The sequence below is a fragment of the Oncorhynchus mykiss genome, chromosome 8 (assembly GCF_013265735.2).
Source record: "Oncorhynchus mykiss isolate Arlee chromosome 8, USDA_OmykA_1.1, whole genome shotgun sequence".
Classification (NCBI taxonomy): Eukaryota; Metazoa; Chordata; class Actinopteri; order Salmoniformes; family Salmonidae; genus Oncorhynchus; species Oncorhynchus mykiss.
Genome location: NC_048572.1, coordinates 71,065,143 through 71,084,455, shown reverse-complemented (window position 1 = coordinate 71,084,455; position 19,313 = coordinate 71,065,143). Strand labels below are relative to the sequence as shown.

The window sequence follows — 19,313 nt, the reverse complement described above, 5'->3', positions numbered from 1 at the left end:
AACGCTCTAACCACTAAGCTACCTGCCGTCCCAAAATTTAACTGGTTTACAACCTTTCCCAACCGTTCCAGGGACCACCAAATCTCCGCCAAAAGAACCACTATTTGCGGAGTCCTGGATATATATTTTTTTACATAAAATATCGTGGACGTCAATTTTAGCAGTGAACGTATCTTATTAAAGACCTATTATTATTGTTATTATTCTAAACAATTTGCATTGTGAAAACTATTTTAAAATAGCTTATACTACGATTAATAGTCGCAGCTGTCATTATTTAAAATAAAATTTAAGTTTTATCAACACTTTTTTGCGGACCTGGTGCAGTACCCACAAGGACCACAGGTTGGTAACCACTGAACTAGAGATCCACCATCTTTGACACAGCATACCTTTGCAACACATAGGGGAGTGACATCAAAGGTAATGTATTGATCAGAAGTTAAAGATTTCATGAACAACTTACAATAAGCATGTTGGTTGGTGTGCTAGCTTAAAAAATATGCTATGAAAAGGGCACTTCACAAAAGTTTGCAAGCGAGTTAATATCTATATAACGTTAAGGAAATACGTTAAAAATGACAAACGTGTGTGGTTGAAGTCCACAATTTGTGACGCTTAACTATAAGAAGTGAAAATATAACTTGTTAATTTGTAGTCCTCAATGTTTTTTTTGTGACATGAGCTACAACTTTACAAAGCTAACTATACTACTTCTGAACACCACCAGAGGTAGCTACTGAAATCAATCTGTTGATACAATTTATCCATCCTGTTTCTTTATTTGTTACAGCTATTTTCCAAGTGAATACCACAACTCATAGAGAGACTACAGGACAAACATGGCTGTGTCCCCAAAAAGAAGAATGAGGAGCAGAGGTAAAGTGTTTATAGCCAGCTGCTAAACTGAAAAGCTCACTGTCTGTTCAAATTGGGAGGGAGGGAAGATTTTTTGCAACAGAAGTTGCACTGTTGGCCTGTTGAGTGTGGTGTCAGCCGGTCCCAGACCCAGTGGCCCTCACTATGCTCTGCTGAAGGGAGGGAGAGTGGCTAATGGCTGGCCACAGCTCAGGACATGGCCTTGTTTGTTCATGGTCCCCCATCTCTGAAAATAGTTATGCTGTCTGCTTTGAATGGACAGCGTTTTTCTTTGTGTGCTCGATCAAAAGGGGGCAAAGTTAGTCAGCAAGTTGCATAGCTATCTGCATTCTAATTCTTCCAGCCTCTCTTGTATCAAGTTTGGAAACAATGTTTGACACTGTGTTTGACTGGACTGGGATGCTGGAGGTAGGAGAGATGTGTTTACCTCCCCAATACTAGATAGAACTAGATTCTAATTCCGTAGTTAGCCACTTCTCAAATATATCTACTACAGTAGTGTACAGTAGCCTACAATCATCATATAACCCTCAGAATATAATGCATACAAATGATGGTACAGTGAGTATAAGCTATGTAGTTAAAATATTTCTATGCTTTTTTTTTATCTGATCTATTTTCTAACAAGGTATTTGCCTATGAATCCCTGGCACTTTTGATATTACCTGAAGGCAAATGGTACAGATTTCTACAAGTTATTTACAACAACAGCCAAACCATTCCTCTGGAAACTAGGCTGCAGATCAAAGGATTGGTTTGATCTCTACTTAGCATATTTGTTTAACCTAGCCAGTGATTCTGAAAAGTGCACAAGCTTTTGCCGTGATATGCAGAGCACCCTTTATCTGTCTTTTTCTTGTGTTAGCTCTGGATTTAAGTACTTTCTGTATTTAAGAGACAACTGGATTTGCCAGCTTTTGAAATTGAGTTGCCCACTGCTAGCTGTCTTGGCACCCAGGGACAGATAACTAGGTACGTTCCACCGCTAATCCTGATCGGCCTTGTAATAGTATTTGTGGACTGTACAGCACTCAATTAGGGCATAATGTGCTTTTTAAAAATTCCTTTAAGTTGGATTAAAATTGAAATCATGTGCAGTTTTTGCATATCTACTGTTTACTTTTTGAAGTATTGTTTTATAGCAGTTTTATTCAGGCAATGATGCTCTGCTCTGCACACATAGATGCAAAATGTCAAGCAAAGAAACAATGTTCAAGTGCTCTAAAAAAAATATGCCAGGGCAATCGGGCCATTTTCTGGAAAGCTTAAGAGAATGCATATGCACACAATGCCCTAATTCTCTCTTACTTTGGGCATGGAGAAAGACGGGCACAGGTTTATTGAGAGCCAGAAAAGGGGGCACATAACTCACAAGAGGGATAAACCTGGGAAGTCATGCTGTAAATGTGTTTTACAGGAAACAATGAAAGGAGCAGACAAAGCGATTGTGGCAAAGTCCTTTGGAATATGGAAAAGCAGCTCTCAAAGGTCCAGGACCATGGAGAAGCCGGATGAGTCGTCCGAGGAGAGCAAGGAGAACCTTTCCAGCTGCACCTGTGAGTCCCTGCGAAAAGGTAAGGAACCAACAACCGATGGAGGAAAAGTGCCTCTACCTTATTTCAAATAGTCATAGGCCTATGTCTCTCGGCTCATTTTTCTTGTGGCCATTTTAATTATTACTAGCAACATTGTTTTTCATTTGACTCTCCAGCTAGCCTGCTCTTTCCAGCCAGTGAACAAACAAACAAACAAACCACATTGTTGGGCAGGAGAATTCCTTTTGAGGGAAAGTGTGTCTCCAATGATACCACGATGCCAGGAAAAAGACAAAGCAAAAAATAGCTAACACAAAAACAGTCACAGGTGCATGGGACTGAGAGAGAACCCAGTGAATGGTCACCGCAGTCCCCAGGAGGTCTTTCAGTGTAAGCCAGTGCAGTGGGTGGACTTCTGACAAGGACATTGGTGAGCGGCCAGGTGGAGTGGGTAACTGTGAATGCTCCTGTTTATTCTTTTCACATGCTAATGTACCTCCAATCTGACTTGTCTATGTGGCAAAAACTTTACTTTTAGTTTACGTTTATCCCTACTAAATATTGTACTACACTTACAAATATGAACTCAACATGCAATGATTTCAAAGATTTTTCAAAGAGTTGCAGTTCATATAAGGAAATCAGTCAATTGAAATGTATTCATTAGACCCTAATGTATGTATTTCATATGACTGGAAATAGAGATATGTATCTGTTGGTCACAGATACCTTAAAAAGAAGTGGCGCTGTGGATCAGAAAACCAGTCAGTATCCGGTGTGACCTCCATTTGCCTCATGCGACACATCTCCTTCGCGTAGAGTTGATCAGGATGTTGATTGTGGCCTGTGGAATGTTATCTCACTCCTCTTCAATGGCTGTGTTTTGTTTCTGGATATTGGCGGGAACTGGAACACTGTCATACACGTCGATCCAGAACATCCCAAACATGCTCAATCGGTGACATGTCTGGTGAATATGCAGGCCATGGAAGAACGGACATTTTCATTTTCTAGTAATTGTGTACAGGTCCTTGTGACATGGGGCCGTGTATTATCATGCTGAAACATGAGGTGATGGCAGCAGATGAATGGCACGACAATGGGCCTCTGGATCTCGTCACGGTATCTCTGTGTATTCAAATTACCATTGATAAAATGCAATTGTGTTTGTTGTCTGTGGCTTATGCCTGCCCATACCATAACCCTACCATGGGTCTCTCTGTTCACAACATTGACATCAGCAAACTGCTTGCCCACACAATGCCACAAACGCTGTCTGCCATTTGCCCGGAACAGTTGAAACTGGGATTCATCCATGAAGAGCACACTTCTCCAGCGTGCCAGTGGCCATCGAAGGTAGGCATTTGCCAACTGAAGTCGGTTAAGACGGTGAGCTGCAGTCAGGTCAGTACCCTGGTGAATACGACGAGCACCCTGAGACAGTTTCTGACAGTTTGTTCAGAAATTTTTCAAACCCACAGTTTCATCAGCTGTCCGGGTGGTTAGTCTCAGACCATCCCGCAGGTGAAGAAGCCGGATGTGGAGGTCTTGGGCTGGCGTGGTTACGCGTGCTTCTGCAGTTTCGAGGACCGTTGGACGTACCGCTAAATTCTCTAAAACAATGTTGTAAGCGGCTTATGGTAGAGAAATAAACATTCAAGTCTCTGGCAACAGCTCTGGTGGACATTCCTGCAGTCAGCATGCCAATTGCTCGCTCCCTCAAAACCTGAGACATCTGTGGCATTGTGTTGTGTGACAAAACTGCACATTTTAGAGGAGCCCTTTATTGCCACCAGCACAAGGTGCACCTGTGTAATGATCATGCTGTTTAATCAGCTTCTTGATATGCTCCACCTGTCAGGTGGATGGATTATGTTGGCATAGGAGAAATGGTCACTAACAGGAATGTAAACAAACATTTGAAAGAAATAACATTTTTGTGCATATGGAACATTTCTGGGATCTTTTAGTTCAGCTCATGAAACATGAGACCAACACTTTACATGTTGCATTTCTATTTTTTTTTTCTTATATAAATTGTGCCTTCCTGTATTATACTTATGCAAAAATGCATATTCTATTCTTCTTAGCCATTTACTTTATGTTCGTATTTTGATCTTTTATTATTTCTTACTGCAAGTAAGCTTTTCGTTGGGTAGTGTATACCATGTCTATCCTGCACATACGACTAATAAAGAATGCATCTTGAAACTTGAAAAACGTAAAACATACAGAAGCATTTTGATAACTCGTTTACATTCAATGTAATAATTGATGATATGCATTGAAATTGAATTAGTGTGCAGGATGGTAATCCTGTGTTACATAAAGATTAACAGGCCTTTTTATTGGTACTGTAGGGTCTGACTTTCCATCCTTAATTGATGTAACTCTATTTTGTCCACAATTACAGTAACATGTATTTGGCTTATCAGCATACACTGTTGGCACCAAATATTTGCAAAGGGCAGATCAAATCAAATTGCATTAGTCACATGCACAGGTGTAGTAGACCTTACAGTGAAATGCTTACTTACGAGCCCCTAACCAACAGTGCAGTTTCCAAAAAATATGGATAAGAGATAAAAGTAACAAGTAATTAAAGAGCAGCAGTAAAAAATAAAATAACAATATATACAGGGGGGTGCCGGTACAGAGTCAATGTACGGGAGCACCGGTTAGTTGAGGTAGTATGTACGTGGGGGTAGAGTTAAAGTGACTATGCATAGATGATAACAACAGAGATGCGGGTAGAAGTTGTTTAGAAGCCTTTTGGACCTACATTTGGCGCTCCGCTACTGCTTGCCATGCGGAAGCAGAGAGAACAGTCTATGACTAGGATGGATGGAGTCTGACAATTTTTAGGGCCTTCCTCTGACACTGCCTGGTATAGAGGTCCTGGATGGCAGGAAGCATTGCCCCAGTGATGTGCTGGGCCGTTCACACTACCCTCTGTAGTGCCTTGCGGTCGCAGTTGCCATACCAGGCAGTGATGCAAAACTATATTCAAACACCTCACAGTTCTAGTGTTTGAGGGGGAAAATGTCAAAAGGCCTCATACCTACAGTGTAAGAAAAAGTTGTTACCATCCTCTCAATGGTGCAGCTGTAGAACCTTTTGAGGATCTGAGGACCCATGACAAATCTTTTCAGTCTCCTGAGAGGGAATAGGTTTTGTCGTGCCCTCTTCATGACTGTCTTGGTGTGCTTGGACCATGTTAGTTTGTTGGTGATGTAGACACCAAGGAAATTGAAGCTCTCAACCTGCTCCACTGCAGCCCTGTCGATGAGAATGGGGGGCGTGCTCGGTCCTCTTTTTCCTGTAGTTCACAATCATCTCCTTTGTCTTGATCACGTTGAGGTAGATAGGCTCCACATTCTGTTCACACGCACCACTGTGTGGACAGTATGAACAGAGAAGTATGTGGATTATACGAATAAGATGATTCATTCCATCTAGGTCGATGGACCCACAATTCTGTCCACTTTACCAATACTCCATGTTACTCTCACATAATTCCAACCTTACAGTAAATAGCTATAGCTAACTTTAAAAGATATCATAAGCTTTCATCATAGTAAAAACATTTATCTATCTGTGCATATGTCTCTTTCAAATTCAGTTTCTGGAAAGGGATATATGGCTACCCTGTACTAGAAACATTTCTATACCTTCTAGTGTGAACTCTATTAATAGCATCAAAGGCAGCATTAACATCTGCACCTCTAGCATATTTTCTGTATAACCAACCACTACAAATGACATGCTGTGTTCCTAACCCAGCTCCAACCCTGAATTACTGTGTGCTCAGTGTAATTATAAAGGAGGATTGTTGTCAGGATATAATGCAGAATGCCAGGTACACACTGGCGGTGTCTCCCATTCCCACAAACTCACAGAGCCGTAACTATGTAGCCTACAATATGTACCCTAATCTCTAAGGTCAGCAGTAATTAGTTTAGATTTCTCTCTCTTTCTTGTTGAAACCTGAAATCAGCCATTTGTCTGATGATAAAAATAAAACATGAGGGAAATGGAGAAAGCGCAATACTTTGGTGCTCCATTCTTCCTAAGCCTGTTTAGGTCAGGGAGATCATTCAAGATTAAGTTCGAAATTGGACGTCTATCCATTTCCTTATGATGTCGGGAAATGCCTTCAAAACTGTCAGTAGGGGAAACGGTGAGAGCTATTACGGTCAAGTAGGCTTAGGTGGTGTAGATGGCTGGAGGATGGGCGTAATCCCATGACTCTGGGTCAGAATGCTGCGTGTTCAATCCCAGTGGATTGAAGACAAAATACCTAAAGTGTTGCTTGTTCACCCTCGATCATCTCCTTGTATTGGTGGCGGAGAGCAGGTTTATAATGAAAGACAAATTCCAGAAAAATAGGTTAAAACATGAATGAATGAATCTCCTATAGCTTGTTATTGCCTGTTGACTGCAACAGCTATACTAAAATGCCCACTACATGCTCAACCTGCTTCTAGCCAAACAATGACAATGCAGACACTACAAGAAAACAAGCTAGATTTAGCAAACATTTATAAATATAAAATGGTCATCTATTTATTTTATTTTATGCAGACTAGCTATACAATTTGAAAATCTTAACAAATGATCTAAAGGATTATGATTATTTGCTGGTTAAAAAAGCTGCAAGAACATTAGTTTGCACCCTCTATCTTAATGGAAAGGCAGGGTTGGGTCGTCACTGTGTAGGGTCGTCACTAGTTAACACAGCCACAAAGTCCCAAACCCCATCTATTTCTACTTTTTCTCTTCTTAAAATTGCATTTTAAATCTCTCACATTTACCCTAACTTTAACCACACTGCTAACCTTAGCCTAACATTAAATTAAGAAGTAAAAGCTCATTTTAGTTCTCATAAATTTGAGCCAATTTCGACTTTGACTGTTTTGTTGAATGGAAACCCAAGTGTAGGCTACAGAGAAAAGCTATTTGGCTCTCAGACGACTCATGATTAGGAAGAACTTTGCAGCAGGTGTTTCTGATTTAATTAACATGCCGTGCTGGTGGTTGTAACATTTTAAATAAATCCAGCCCTGAAATGAAACGTAGGCTGAAAAGAAAGTGCACATCTCATAGGAAAATACACGTAACATGCTGACAACACCACTCGCGCATGTTGATTTTGTCAACCCACACCAGATGCGTTCAGGACATGCAGGTTTCTCGTAATCTCTCCTCCTTCAGGCCTCTTCTTCTTTGGACTTTATATGGCGGTTTGCAACCAACTTTTTAAGGTGCATTACCACCAGCAACTGGACTAGAGTGTCGACCTCAGTTCATCTTTCAATCAACCACGTGGGTATATGCTCCTACAAACCAATGAGGAGATGGGAGAGGCGGGACTTGCAGCACGTCAAGCTTCAAAAATAAACTCAGCAAAAAAAGTAACGCTTGACAACAAGCTCAGTCCAATGATAATGTGACACACCGCCCCAGACCATGACGGACCACCTCCAAATCGATCCCGCTCCAGATTACAGGCCTCGGTGTAACGCTCATTCCTTCGACGAGAAACCCGAATCTGACCATCACCCCTGGTGAGACAAAACCGCGACTCGTCAGTGATGAGCACTTTTTGCCAGTCCTGTCTGGTCCAGCAAAGGTGGGTTTGTGCCCATAGGCGAATTTGTTGCTGGTGATGTCTGGTGAGGACCTGCCTTACAACAGGCCTACAAGCCCTCAGTCCAGCCTCTCTCAGCCTATTGCGGACAGTCTGAGCACTGATGGAGGGATTGTGCGTTCCTGTTGTAACTCAGGCAGTTGTTGCTGCCATCCTGTACCTGTCCCACAGGTGTGATGTTCAGATGTACCGATCCTGTGCAGGTGTTGTTACACGTGCTCTGCCACTGCGAGGACGATCAGCTGTCCGTCCTGTCTCCCTGTAGCGCTGTCTTAGGCGTCTCACGGTACAGACATTGCAATTTATTGCCCTGGCCACCTCTGCAATCCTCATGCCTCCTTGCAGCATGCCTAAGGCACGTTCACGCAGATGAGCAGGGACCCTGGGCATCTTTCTTTTGGTGTTTTTCAGATTCAGTAGAAAGGTCTCTTTAGTGTCCTAAGTTTTCATAACTGTGACCTTAATTGCCTACCGTCTGTAAGCTGTTAGTTTCATAACGACCGTTCCACAGGTGCATGTTCATTAATTGTTTATGGTTCATTGAACAAGCATGGGAAACAGTGTTTAAACCCTTTACAATGACGATTTGTGAAGTTATTTGGATTCTTACAAATTATCTTTGAAAGACAAGGTCCTGAAGAAGGGCCGTTTCTTTTTTTGCTGAGTTTAGAACCAAGTTCTATTTTATTGCCTGGCTGCGCAGACGTGTGGGTGCAATGATTGAATAACATGTGTGTACATTTATTTTGCAATGCTTGCGCACGCAACGCGGGCGTTGTGGTTAGCATGTAAGAGTCACGAAAACATTTGAAGTCACACATTCGAATATGGCACTTCAAACTCAAATACAGTGAGCTCCAAAAGTATTGGGACAGTGACACATGTCTTGCTGTTTTGGCTCCAGCACTTTGGATATCAAATGGTACTATGGGTAAGCTCTGGCCATCGTCTTTCATCTCAAAAATGTGCATTTCTATTCGTGTGGGCGTTTTTAAATTCAAAACTTTTGGAGAAATTGAAAAATACTGAGCAGCAGCTTCAAAATTTGACGTTTGGCAAAATGGAACGATACAGAGTCCAAAACACTTCCAAATGTTATATTTGGAGCAACTTTGAAATTTGGTCTTTGGAGAAATGTGGATGAACATCTAATTCTGCAGTGAGACTGTGAGAGCTTGTTGGCTTAGGTTATGTGACTGAGCCATGGTTGCTGTGTGAAATTGTATCCCGATACTGGCACTGTGTCCTTATGAGGGAGTCTTGTAAAAATGGGTTTACTTAGCGCCTTTGCTGGCATTTTCCGAAGATAGCAAATGCACAAACACTGCCCCCTGATCGTATTAACTGTAAAACAAAGTGATGTAAGTCTTTGTCTGCTTGTGTGGCATAGGTTTCCTCTGTATGAGTTTAGTGGTCAGCTCAAAATGTATGTTACCAGGGATGTTACAGAACCAACATGCAGTTCAGCCATAAGACAAGTATCACTATATAATATACATGACTGATTGTCTCTTCTGTGGTTTATCATTGGACAAGAATTGACTGTAAATGTTTGTCCCCAAAATGCACCATGTTAAACTAGAGACCTGCTGAGTGAGATACCCTTGCCCTTGGGCAACCATCCATGGAAGCAATCTCTTATAGTAACACATAGAGTACTTTACATTAAAGGAACTAGTATGAGACAAGTTATTAATACTGTTGCCCTCTTTTGCAAACACATGTCTTGCTGATATGGTGTTCTCCTTTAAGCCCTTCCTATGGACACATTGTTTTTTGCAAGCATGCATAAAAATAATATACTGTATAGCATACTGTACAATGCATACAGTACATGGTCCACGTGTACTGTACACCTAGTATTTTACAGAGACTAGAATACCAAGGTGTGGCGAGACCTTTCTTTAATCACTCAATTTACAGTACAAATCAGTTGAAATATCTCCACGCATCCCACTTATTTACATTTGAATTACTACTATTACTTATTTTTGGGATGTGACTATAGCAAGGCCTTGCACTAGAACGAAGCAAAAATACTTTTCCACTGGAGGTTTAGGTGCTTGTTTCTTTTAAATGCCATCATCTTTGCTGAAATCCCCTCTCAAAAGAACCTTTCACTTGCTGGAATAAATTCAAATTAAAATTTAAATCCCTCTTTGCATTTCTTCAGCCTCTTTTAAAATAGCTGCCTCCTTTTAGAAAGCTGTTTATGTAGTGATCTGTTCATAATCCAGTTTGTTTCTCAACAGCGAAAAACACAGAAATCGTATTATCACTATCTTGGAGAGATGATGCGAGAAATCAGGAACTATAAATGTCTGGATCTGTAGAAGTTTTCTAAGTGCAAAAGACCATTTATGAAGAACAGTAACATTTGACTTGCAAATATCTATAGTACATTGTATTGAGAGATCTCAGAATGTATCAAATACCTTCTGTGATGTTATTCAGAAAACTAGACAATGGCTGTACAGAAGTCTCAAATATGTGCTAGGTAGATAACTTATCAAAAATGTTCTACCATGTGATACACAGCTTTTGTACTGAGCATATTAAGATTTAACTATTGGCACAATGGGTGAACCTTACATGTCATTGACAATCTTCCAGACTTCTATAAACAAAAACCCTTCCCAATCTCACAAGTCCTTCTAATATTTTGTAGAAAACAAGATTTAATCAAGAATGAAATTAATAAAAACATAAAACAGCAACACATTTATATGGAAGTGCCTTGTAATATCTATCCAGTTGAAAATATGTAAAATAACTGGGAAGAGCCTGTTGGGAGATTTAATTTGCTCCAGCTAGATTGGGTTCATTGTTTGGAAACAAATTATAATTCTGTCTCCAGAAAGTTAACAAAGATCTAAACAAAAGGAAATCAATGGCCAAGCCCATTAATCACTCAAACCAAGCTACTTGTGCTGAAGAAACTTATTTCATAATCAATTTCTTTGTTTTGCTCAAAAGGGCATTTGCAATTCTGATTCATGTCAGCAAGCTTATTGTATTGGGCGCAATCAAAATATTGTAAACCACATTAATGAAAGTATTTTTGTATTTTCAAGTGTCTCTGAATAGTCATCATGAAAAACTGTGGCTGTCTTACAAACTGCTGTAAAAAGCTGTTTTTAACATGGACCACTGCGCTACTGATAAGGGTCATGTGTTGATTTGTCAACAACAAAAGGTATCGAGGTGGAACATTGTGCCAGACTCTTATGTCTAGTGATTTAAGACTTATGATTCTGGCATTGATAATACTGACCTTTAAGCACAAGTACAAGCAATCCAACTCTGCAGAGTTTCTGCTAAAGATCATTGGTTATAAAATCGAGACAAATCTGTGAGCTACAGAATGCGTTGCTGAATGCTACTTATTATTCATTATTATTATTATCAAGACAATCTACTGCTCATCAGCATGATCATTACAGAAGCCACAGACTCACCTGTTGCCATTGTTTGTGGTCATTATTTTGCCTGGCCATCCCAGGGGAGCCACTTTGTGGATGGGTCGGTCTGTTGCCACGAGTCAATATCTGAGACTGCTAGTGTAGACCCAGTTGAAAACCAGTCCCCAAGACCCAATACTTAGACCCAGAACTAGACCTATTGTTTCAAAACTGTGACAAGATCAAGACCAGTTTAAATGTTGAAAATGAGATCCAGGCCAAGACAATTGTAAGAAGTCAGGCATCTTATTCCTAAACATAAGCCATTGCATTGCCTACCAGCTCACACATAAGGGAAACAAGGCACCCTGACACTTGTGCGTTAAATCATTCCTTCCTGGCCACATAACTCTGGCAAGAGGAGGTATTGAGCGTTACGTCTTGACCACAAGTTGAGTGACTACGAAGACCATGTTGTCCAAACATTAGCCCAGACCAGAAGTATTGGATCCAAAGACACCGATCCATAAACCTTGGGCACTGAAGCCCTGGTCCATGCAGTCTTAAGTGGTGTTGACCTAGACCATGATATCAAGTCTCCATCTTTGCTACATTTCACTAAAAGATGAACAACTAGTCCCTTTTAATATCACCTAGCATACTACGATATTCAGAACTGTTGAGCATACAACTTTTCCCAGAGATTGTGTATGCCATGGTAAAGCATGAAAGAACAGTCAGAAACTTTTGTCTGCAATCTGACTTCTTCACTACTACAGCAGCAGATCACCCAACGGTGTTATGTAGCTTTTTAATCACTGCAGTACCTCAAGTCCTAGAGTCGCGAGGTTGTCATTAGGCATTGGGGGTGTGTCTTTAAAGGTCGCCCACCGTTATACCCTAGTTATCCCCAAGGGGAATGTAGGGTAGTACTAATTGTTTCTTTAACTGTGATTTAGTTACATGCGGTGAAGATAATGATCCCCATGGAAAATGTGCTGTCTTTTCAAAGACACTTTCCCTGCCTGTTGACATCAACATAAGGACAGTTATACATCCTGGAGCTATATCATCAACATAAGGATAGTTACACATCCTGGAGCTATATCATCAACATAAGGATAGTTACATATCCTGGAGCTATATCATCAACATAAGGATAGTTACAGTGGGGAGAAGTATTTGATACACTGCCAATTTTGCAGGTTTTCCTACTTACAAAGCATGTAGAGGTCTGTAATTTTTTATCATAGGTACACTTCAACTGTGAGAGACGGAATCTAAAACAAAAATCCAGAAAATCACATTGTATGATTTTTAAGTAATTCATTTGCATTTTATTGCATGACATAAGTATTTGATCACCTACCAACCAGTGAGAATTCCGGCTCTCACAGACCTGTTCGTTTTTCTTTAAGAAGCCCTCCTGTTCTCCACTCATTACCTGTATTAACTGCACCTGTTTGAACTCGTTACCTGTATAAAAGACACCTGTCCACACACTCAATCAAACAGACTCCAACCTCTCCACAATGGCCAAGACCAGTGAGCTGTGTAAGGACATCAGGGATAAAATTGTAGACCTGCACAAGGCTGGGATGGGCTACAGGACAATAGGCAAGCAGCTTGGTGAGAAGGCAACAACTGTTGGCGCAATTATTAGAAAATGGAAGAAGTTCAAGATGTCGGTCAATCACCCTCGGTCTGGGGCTCCATGCAAGATCTCACCTCGTGGGGCATCAATGATCATGAGGAAGGTCCTGGTCAATGACCTGAAGAGAGCTGGGACCACAGTCTCAAAGAAAACCATTAGTAACACACTACGCCGTCATGGATTAAAATCCTGCAGCGCACGCAAGGTCTCCCTGCTCAAGCCAGCGCATGTCCAGGCCCGTCTGAAGTTTGCCAATGACCATCTGGATGATCCAGAGGAGGAATGGGAGAAGGTCCTGATGAGACAAAAATAGAGCTTTTTGGTCTAAACTCCACTCGCCGTGTTTGGAGGAAGAAGAAGGATGAGTACAACCCCAAGAACACCATCCCAACCGTGAAGCATGGAGGTGGAAACATCATTCTTTGGGGATGCTTTTCTGCAAAGGGGACAGGACGACTGCACCGTATTGAGGGGAGGATGGATGGGGCCATGTATCGCGAGATCTTGGCCAACAACCTCCTTCCCTCAGTAAGAGCATTGAAGATGGGTCGTGGCTGGGTCTTCCAGCATGACAACAACCCGAAACACACAGCCAGGGCAACTAAGGAGTGGCTCCGTAAGAAGCATCTCAAGGTCCTGGAGTGGCCTAGCCAGTCTCCAGACCTGAACCCAATAGAAAATCTTTGGAGGGAGCTGAAAGTCCGTATTGCCCAGCGACAGCCCCGAAACCTGAAGGATCTGGAGAAGGTCTGTATGGAGGAGTGGGCCAAAATCCCTGCTGCAGTGTGTGCAAAACTGGTCAAAAACTACAGGAAACGTATGATCTCTGTAATTGCAAACAAAGGTTTCTGTACCAAATATTAAGTTCTGCTTTTCTGATGTATCAAATACTTATGTCAAGCAATAAAATGCAAATTAATTACTTAAAAATCATACAATGTGATTTTCTGGATTTTTGTTTTAGATTCCGTCTCAGTTTGAAGTGTACCTATGATAAAAAAATTACAGACCTCTACATGCTTTGTAAGTAGGAAAACCTGCAAAATCAGCAGTGTATCAAATAATTGTTCTCCCCACTGTACATATCCTAGAGCTATATCATCAACATAAGGATAGTTACATATCCTGGAGCTATATCATCAACATAAGGATAGTTACATATCCTGGAGCTACAGTATATCATCAACATAAGGATAGTTACACATCCTGGAGCTATATCATCAACATAAGGATAGTTACATTTCCTGGAGCTATATCATCAACATGCACACAGTGCCTTCAGAAGTATTCATACCCCTTGATTTATTCCACGTTTTGTTGATTTATTTTCTCTCCCATTGCCAAACAATAACCCATAATGACAAAGTGAAAACATGTTTTTAGCAAATTTATTGAAAATTAAATGCAGAAATATCTCATTTACATAAGTATTCACACCTTTGAGTCAATACATGTTAGCATCACCATTGGCAGCGATTACTGCTGTGAGTCTTTCTGGGTAAGTCTTCTAGGAGCTTTGCACACCTGGATTGTACAAAAAATTATTCTTTAAGCTCTGTCAAGTTGGTTGTTTATCAATGTTAGATAGCCATTTTCAAGTCTTGCCATATATTTTCAAGACGATTTAAGTCCAAATTCTAACTAAGCCATCTAGGAAAGCGGACAGAACCAAGTTTTCCTCTAGGATTTTGCTTAGCTCTATTCCATTTCTTTTTAGGCTAAAAAACTCCCTAGTCTTAGCCGATGACAAACATTTCCATAAAATTGTGCAGCCACCACCATGCTTGAAAATGAGGAGTGATACTCAGTGATGTGTTGTTGGATTTGCCACAAACATAATGCTTTGTGTTCAGGACGTAAACTTCCTTTCTTTGCCACATTGTTTTCCAGTTTTACTTTAGTGCCTTATTGCAAACAGGATGGATGTTTTGGAATATTTTTATTCTGTACAAGCTTCCTTCTTTTCAATCTGTCATTTAGGTTAGTGTTGTGGAATAACAACAATGTTGTTGATCCATTCTCAGTTTTCTCCTATCACAGTCATTCAACTCTGTAACTGTTTTAAAGTCACCATTGGCCCCATGGTGAAATCCCTGAACTGTTTCCTTCTTCTCCGGCAACTAAGTTAGGAAGGACGCCTGTGTCTTTGTAGTGACTGGGTGTATTGATACACCATCCAAAGTGTAATTAATAACTTCACCATGCTCAAAATAATATTCAATGTCTGCTTTATTTTTTTAATGTTTTCATCTACCAATAGGTGCCTTTCTTTGTGAGGCTTTGGAAAACCTCCTTGTCTTTGTGGTTGAATCTGTGTTTTTAAATATATATATATATATATATATATATATATATATATATATATATATATATATATATATATATATATATATATATATATACATATACATATTTACCTTTTATTTAACTAAGCAAGTTTGAAATTCACTGCTTGACTGAGGGAGCTTTATATAATTATCTGTATGTGTGGGGTACTGAGATGAGGTAGTCATTCATTAGTCCATGCAATTTATGACTTGTTCAGATTATTTTCACTCCTGAACTTGTTTAGGCTTGCCATAACAAAGTGGGTGAAAACTTATTGACTGAATACATTTCAGCTTTCATTTTTTATTAAGTTGTACAAATTTCAAAAAATACAATTCCACTTTGACATTATGGGGTATTGTATGTAGGCCAGTGACACAACTTCTAAATTGAACCCATTTTAAATTCAGGCTGTAACACAAAATATGGAAAAGGTCAAGGGGTGTGCATACTTTCAGAAGGCACTGTATGCTCTGTTGCTCTTTATTTGCATATGCAAATTGATAAACCATTTTTTAATTCCAATAATTTTATGTGACTATTTCTGAGATGAACAAGGCATCAAGTGGTTGCACAATGGCAGACAGATGAGTAAATGGGGTTTCACACTATAAACCAGGAGGTGGTGATTGGCTATTCCTATTATTTGAGCACAATTCTGAAGCATTTTATCTTAAATTAACCTCACTTTATTTTAGTATATAATGATTTCAACATTTTAGATTAATGACTGAATGAATATTCATACCTACTCTGTTGTATTACATGGAAACCTAGAACTAGAACCAGCTTTGGGTTGCCGGTTGCCTAGATTTGAATTGAGATTGTTTTAAAGCATCGTTGGTTAACTTCATAAAGATAATTTATTGTTCTTACAGTACATTAGAAGAATTCCGGAAAGCATTATATTTGTGTAGGCTTTACACACAGCCCGTATCGTGCTCAAAAACAATGGGGGGCTTTGACATTTCACTTCTTTGCTTACATAATTTGCAGCAGAATGCAAAAAGCTTTTAGACACAGATGTGACCCGTTGTAATACTTTTCTAAATGCAATCAAACACTTTCTACAAACATGAGCAGGACTTTTTAAATGTGAACCCTTGTCTGACATGTAATTTCATCCAACCCACTCCTCTTTTCATTCCTCCGCTATCTCCCCTCAGTTTTCCTGTTGATGAAATAGTTTTGAAAAACACTATATGCTGGTTCATGGGTCATGTTGTAGGCTTTGGAATGAACCTTTTTGTAGATTAATCAGGGACAACGCATATTTTTGCGTTTTACTTTCACTGAATTTGTGAATAACCGAGCTGCTGGGCTTACTACACTGTCCTCTGTAATGTTTTTCATTTAGTTAGGATTGCTGTCTTACAATAGTTCAGGACATGACGTAAACAGTACTTTCTTGGACAAGCGCTTAAGATGTTCTTTCACTATGATTGTCTGCATCAGCTAAGAAAGAAAACATGTTTTAATTATTATATGATGTTGAAAGTGATGGCTCTATGCTTTCATATTTTCTAAACCACCAACACGCACGAATGGTGCATAAGAAAGATCAAGCAGAACAAGAATGCACTCTTGACGTCCCGCTTTTCAGTATGTACCATGAAATGGCTCTTGAAAGACAGTTACAAAATTAAACGTTAAATTAGGCATTAAACAAGGTGATGATCAACTGCCAAACCTTAAGTAATGATATGTCCCAGCCATCCTCAAGTCCCCAGCCTTGCTTATCCAAATTGCGCAGATATCAAAAAGCACAGAAATTACATTATTATTATTATTAGTAGTAGTATTACACACTGTGTTCACATGTCTCACCCCAGAGACTGGGATGACACAACCTAGAGATAAGCGTGTTTTGGGTGGCCTCTGTCATCAGCTGGGGAAGGAGATGCTTGCATCTCTAAGAGGCCCCCTTATGGGTATCACTTATTTTAAATGCTAAACCGCGGCCCCCTACCCCCATACACCCACTCTCCACTCCCCCGCCCCTCACCTCTCCTCCCGCCCCAGGCTCCACCCAGAAGTGTGGCTTGCCTTTGTCATTGTAATCTGGCCCTGTTTGCTAAACGCTTCCAATGTTTACTCTCTGCTACGGGGGCTTGTATTAACAGGAGTCAGCAGGATGCGCATGACATCACTAGCGCTGGGGCTGGGGGGCTTTTGTAGGAGTTGCGTTTGTGATGTCTCGAGGCCCCTGTCTTCTCTCCCTTTATTCCCCATTTTCTCTATCCAGGCTTGTCTAATGCCTGAGCTAACTCAGGAGGCTAACATGGCCTACAGGGAGGAATTACACCTAATTACTTAAATAACTGCTGTGCAGCAGCTAGCCTTCCTTCCTTAGTCACCAAAAATCATTTCCAGGTCCCTGGCTTTTAATGATAGCTAGTCCTCTATGGGAACAGAAAAGATCTAGGACAAAATGGGTTTTCATTCATTCAAATAGGAGAGAGGGAAATAAAATAAGACAGACAGGTACTAAGATACAGAAGGGGAAAAAAATTCCAATTAACCGACAAGGCTTTCATGACATATACTTTGGTTGTTGTTGCCGTAGCGATAAAGTCGCAGACATTGAAACTCGTCTGTTGAGCCATTGTTATCATCCCTGGCCATCTGCTGCCGAGGACTGACATTCCTGCTCATTTGCATGATGAGTGATATGGGAAGCTTGGGAGGGCGTATGCCCCAGTCAGTCCTATGACAAAGCAAGTGAAAGTTTTTGAAGCAGAATGTAAGGGGTAAGAAAAACAATATATATATATATATATATATATATATATATATATATATATATATATATATATATATATATATATATATATATATATACTTATATCAAGCATGTGTGTGTGTGTGTGTGTAGAGGGCTAACGCATGCATCTGCCTCCCTGTTTGTGTGTTTTGCGGATGTGGGAGTAGAATGAGGAGGGGGTTGTCTGCTGTTGATGTGCAAATGTGCATCATATTGAAGGACTGTGAATGGGGAGGTGTGACGTAAAAAGGGACCCGAACGCAGGTGCTTATCTCCAGGCTGTCAAAGGCATAGTATGTCATATTCCTGGGGACTACCTTTCAAAGACACTGCACCAGCTCGGCCATCAAGCGACTAGGGGGAAATCAAACTTTCTGGATCATAGAAGTAGGTTTGTGTCAAAAGTAATTTTATAATAATAATAATAATGTATAGTGGTTATGGTGTTTTTTTTTTTTTTGTCATTGACATCAAGCGCTGAGTGTGAGTGCATGTGAAAGACAAGCATTTTATCCTCTTGATGTTTGATGCTGTCATATGACTTCATAAAAAGGTCATATATATATATATATATATATATATGTTTAAAAGTTAATGCACATGTTTATTGCTATAGGACAGTAACTACTACTGTGTTACAACGTTTGCTATAATTGTACAATATGAATACAGAAATAATATAAATTGTTATATTTATAAATGTCATACTTCAAGAAAGTATCTGTCTGCTAAATACAGGATTGTTGCCATGATGTGGATCAGTGCTCTTAGTAAAAGTGCAGCTTCTACAAGGGTCTCAGACAGCTAGAGAGGACATTATATTGCTCAAATGGGGTTTTAAGAAGCACAACCTATATTTGGATCATCCAGATAGCGTTAAATGCTGTTGACACAAATGGTGTATGTTTAATCCAGGTAGAGTATAAGCTAAGGTCTTAGAATAACACGTTAGTATTGTGTTGAAGGCAATGCTTTGTCAGGTTGTGCTGGATGAAGGTTGCATTAATGCTTGTTGAAATCCTGTTGTATTCTAAATGCTGTATTATGGTCGATAATAAGTGATCATTGAGACTTCTGTGGCAGACATGGTCCAGACCTTACA

The 19,313-nt window shown here is 40.1% G+C and overlaps 1 protein-coding gene across 8 annotated transcripts in view; it reads left to right on the top strand.

Moving 5' to 3' along the window:
- The first annotated feature begins 1,189 nt into the window (after window positions 1-1,189).
- LOC110530472 (suppression of tumorigenicity 18 protein) overlaps window positions 1,190-19,313 on the top strand; it is a 62,454-nt gene continuing 44,330 nt past the window's right edge. For 3 of the 8 annotated variants that reach the window (XM_021613560.2, XM_021613572.2, XM_021613564.2), the window contains exons 1-2: window positions 1,190-1,287; window positions 2,297-2,453. In XM_021613560.2, coding sequence (XP_021469235.2) covers window positions 1,249-1,287; window positions 2,297-2,453 — 196 coding nt within the window. In that variant the 5' untranslated portion in view covers window positions 1,190-1,248. Of the gene's footprint in view, window positions 1,288-2,296; window positions 2,454-18,085; window positions 18,198-18,415; window positions 18,603-19,313 lie in introns of those variants that run through there. The other 5 variants (XM_036986113.1, XM_036986112.1, XM_036986110.1 and 2 more) reach the window with 4 other exon arrangements.